This window comes from Nestor notabilis, unplaced genomic scaffold (genome assembly GCF_000696875.1).
Source record: "Nestor notabilis isolate BGI_N333 unplaced genomic scaffold, ASM69687v1 scaffold30982, whole genome shotgun sequence".
Taxonomy (NCBI): domain Eukaryota; kingdom Metazoa; phylum Chordata; class Aves; order Psittaciformes; family Psittacidae; genus Nestor; species Nestor notabilis.
Genome location: NW_009917531.1, coordinates 33,604 through 38,023, shown reverse-complemented (window position 1 = coordinate 38,023; position 4,420 = coordinate 33,604). Strand labels below are relative to the sequence as shown.

The following is a 4,420-nucleotide window of genomic DNA, read 5'->3' as shown; positions in this document are numbered from 1 at the left end:
CAATCAACAGTTTGCAACTCCAACAAGTTGCAAAAAGGAAAAACCATAATGGATCTCTGTGCTTCCTCACTAGAAGACAGTTTCAGTGGCTGAGATTTTTCCATCCCTCTTTTTAGATGTTAATATGAGCTAGTATGGAAGCCAAAGGCAGCTGGAGGAGGCAGCTGTGACAATAGATTCAGAAGGGCAGCTGGAGATCAACCTTCCAAACTCAGGCATGGAAAACTTGGAGTCCTTAAAGCAGAATCCTACTGCCTATGGGTAAGCACTAGGTCCCATTTTTGTCACCTTCGGACTTGATTTACACTCAGCTTGTAGCTCTGCATCTTTCCAACTGTACGCTTTCTCTCACCAATAAGGATGTCATTTCTCGGCTCCATCTGCAGTTTATTACTCACATGTTACTTATACTTCCTTGACTCTTGATAAGAAAAATGACTGTCATCTTGTAAATTCTCAAAACAGTTTCCAGAGATGGCTTCCAATGCTGTTACAACACTTTTTCTACCTCTAAGATTTGTTTTGATGGATTTGGAGCTGCCATGCTATAGTTTACTGTTATTGGATGTCAGGTTGATGTATGTGGTATTTTCTATATGGTATATTGGTATATTCAAAAAGAGTTTGTCCAGGAAAATGGAGAGGGAAGAAAATTATGGTGCAAGGTAAGTAATCAGTATTTAAATGGAGTTCAGGATTTGCTAATGGACAATAACAGATTCTCAACTTTGATATTGCCCCTTCCCATCCTGATTTCCACAGTATCTGAACCAGGACATTTTAAATTCCATAAGCACAGAAGACAGGATACAAGGGACTCTCTGTCATGTCTGTCTCTCAAGACAAGGAAAGTAACTCTGTGAAGGACTCCCAGAACAAGAGGTCCTGCTAGAGGACCTGATCACAGGTTAAGCTGACAAGAATGTCATTGCAAATTGTAAGATGATGAGAAGGCAGATGTGCAGACTACTATGTAAAAAATTATTTTGTCTATTTTTTTCTGCTCTTCAAACAGAAAATAATTTGGTTTTAGATGATATTTCTGAATTTCTATATATTTGTGGCCTGCTGAGAAGATATCCAGTGGTTTAAGTCAGTGGAGTAAGATCAATCAATCCATGGGGTTGCTGTGCACTGCAAGGTCCAGGTAAATTGTGGCAAAAGTGAATAATACCATCCCAGAACTAACCAAGGCACAAGGCCTGAGCCCTGAAGAAGTATGATTAGTGGTATCAAAAATGTGACCAGTCGGATGTGCGGCTGGTCTCACGAGTGTGATACTTGCTAGCTGCATCCTCTCAATTGCCCAATACTTTGACCATAAATCTGGAATCTTACACAAAAAGAGCCACTTAAGTAATTCCTTTGGAGTACAAAATGGAATCCATTTTTAGCTGGAATGAACTGAACTTTGCTTTGTGTTTTGGGAGTGTATTCCTGAAGAATTCCTGGAAATGGTTGTTATTTTCCTTCTAAATGGCTGTTACAGTTTTCTCAGAACGCCACAGTAGAGATGTGTTGTTTAGCTGTCCTGACCATGAAGTGTTTATTAATTTTTGAATACATACTTATGGGGTTCAGTTTATAAGCCTTTATATTTCTACAGTGCATGACAATTTAGACATTTCATTCTGAAGTGGAAAAAGTATAAAAGTGAATACTGTTGTTTGCTTCTCAAAACACTGAGTACACACTTAAACTCTTAACTCGTCTTAAACACGAGTATCTAATAGTTTCCTTTTTTTGTTGTTTCATTGCTAAAAAATCTTTTCCTTTGTAGAATAAATTTATTTCAAACTTTTTACCGTGAAGGTAAAAACCAGCAGAATGAATTACAGGCTAAAGACAAGTCAAGCAAATAGGCAAACATGAAAATCCCCTTTAACGAGGGAAATGATGGCAGAATCAAATTATTTTGCTCATTCTTAAGGCCAGGAGTCATGTCAGCATCATCATCTCCCAGTACTTTTAAGTATGTTCTCGACACCTGATGAGCTTTCTAAAGGCCAGCTTGAAATCTTCGTTAAAGCTAGTGTACAGCAAAGGGTTGATAAGGGAGTTGACATATCCAAGCCAGGTCAAGAAGTCTGCTACTTCTGGAGAGACAGTGCAAATGTGGAGGCCCACAAGCAGCTCCTTGATGAAAAAGGGCAACCAGGACAAAATGAAAGCACCTAAAATCAGCCCCAGAATGCGAGCAGCCTTTCGTTCCCGTGTCGTGGAGATCTGCTGCCGGTCACCAGGCAGGTCCAAGTCATTCTCAAAAGGAGGGATCCTCACAGATGCATTGATTTTATCAAACTCCGTGGTTGGGTCAGATGTGGAGAAGTCCGAGACACAGAATGTCTGTGTGAGCTTGCAGCTGGCAAAGGAGTTTTGGCTGTCGGTGCTCCTGTTGCTGAGGTGGCGGCTTGAACCCCGCTTTTGGTAAAGGCTCTTTGCAGCATGGTAAATTCTGTAGTACAGGATCAGGATCAAAGTCAAGGGGATGTAAAATGCCCCAAATGTGGAATAAATAGTGTAGACGACATGGTCGTGCTTAATGCGACACTCGCTGGGAATACTGATGCTGTGGTGATTTCTCCAAAACAAAGGGGGCATTGAGATGAAAATGGAGATAGTCCACACGGTGACTATCATCAGCCCAGCCCTCTTTGGCGTTCTTTTCCTGGCATATTCGATAGCATCTGTGATTGCCCAGTACCTGTCCAGAGCAATGACACACAGATGAAGGATTGAACATGTGCAACAGGTCATGTCGACGCTAAGCCAGATCTCACAGATGAAGTATCCCAAAGTCCATTTATCTATCATTATGTAAGTGATGCTCAAGGGCATGACAAGAACAGCAACAAGGAGATCAGTCACAGCTAGTGAACATATTAAATAATTTGCCGGTTGGTGGAGCTTCTTGGTTGTGGAGATTGCTGCAATTACAGCAGAATTCAGCAGCATAGTCAAGGTTGTGATTGTGGCCAAGGTCAGGGTAATGAGCATCTTTTCAGTTACTGTTTTTGGCTTCGCAGCCACGTTGGCTTCAGTGGTGCAATTTGTGAAATTCATTTTCCCCTCCAGGATGCACAGTGAAAGAAGTTGCTGCTTCAGGTAATGAAGAGTTCCAGGTTCAGAAGTCACCCATTTGGAAGAGAGACAGAGATGCCTCAGATGCAGTTTTTTAAAACTATTATTTTATAATCCCATATTCAACAAAGCAGCAAAAAGATTCCAGGTTTCCTTCTGATCATTGTTTTCCTAAGAAGACAAAAACACATCTGTTAGTGAACCTAGAAAAATCCCACCTTTTGCCAAAAAGTCATACGCTTTTAGAATTACCATTTCAAATAAAAATTTTGGTGTTTCCTTCTCCTCTGCTGCCTTTTCTCCCCTTTTTTTCTCCACAATTCATAGTTAATTTCTTTTTCTTCTCCAAAGAGCACTTTAGGCCAGGTTTCCTACTGCTCTGGTTATTTCTCCTTTGGTTTTGGATATCTCCCTTCAAGTAGGAGGTTGCACTTAAGTGACCTCCAGAGATCCCTTCCAACAATCATTTCTATGATCTCTGTGAATTACTGATACTAGGAGCTACTCCTTTTCCTGCTTGTTAAATAGGCTTCAGCAGATGAAGAGCTGAGGAAATCTGCCTTTTCATTTTGATTGCTATATGAGAGGGCTTGATTACATCTATATATCATCTTTGGAAAAAAGAAAGAGCACTAATCTCAGCGAAGGCATGCCAGCATTTCATAGTTTTCTATTCTGCTTTTTCGTATCCATGTCTAGATTAACATCTTGGAAACAGTACTTAAAAATTACTCAGGTTACCTTTAACATGCATCTTTCAAACAATGTTTAAAGCTTTATGGCAAACGTTTAGTTTTACACAGCACATCAGTGTTGCTAGGAGCTTATATAGTTTTGTCTAATTATTCCCGACATTTCACATTTCCCACTGTGTGTGTCTTTAGGGGAGACAGACAAAAAGCTTTTGCCTTTGCTTTGAGCTTTCTATCAAATTGTGCTCCCTGTCAGGCAGTCCAGTATACTGCAAGGTACAAAAAGAAAAAAAAATATTAAAAAAAGGTTTAATTTTGTGTCAGGAATTCATATGTCTTTTCCATACATCCCAAATGCTGACTTAAGCCAGAGACAGCAGTCTGTCAGATGCCACTTGGGATACCCTTTGGGTCCTTGTTTACTCATTTGTAATTTATTTTGGCACAAAGGATGTAGAAAACTGAAAGCCTGAATCCTTTTCCATTAAAATGAACAGAATGATTCCTTCCCCTGGCTTCATTTTTTGAAGAGTAAGGAGTCCTCTAGGCTAGCTGTGCAGGCTCCCTCAACAGGCAGGGGAATGAGATAGCAGCTGCCAGAAATACACTTGTCCCCTCTCAAGACACAAGTCTTTCAGGCAGATGGT

The 4,420-nt window shown here is 40.4% G+C and overlaps 1 protein-coding gene across 1 annotated transcript; it reads right to left on the bottom strand.

Annotated features, from left to right (window-relative positions):
* Positions 1–1,968: 1,968 nt before the first annotated feature.
* On the bottom strand, positions 1,969–3,063 carry HTR1E (5-hydroxytryptamine (serotonin) receptor 1E, G protein-coupled). The gene has a single exon (XM_010009278.1). The coding sequence runs from the start codon at positions 3,061–3,063 to the stop codon at positions 1,969–1,971; it is 1,095 nt and encodes a 364-aa protein (XP_010007580.1).
* Positions 3,064–4,420: the final 1,357 nt, after the last annotated feature.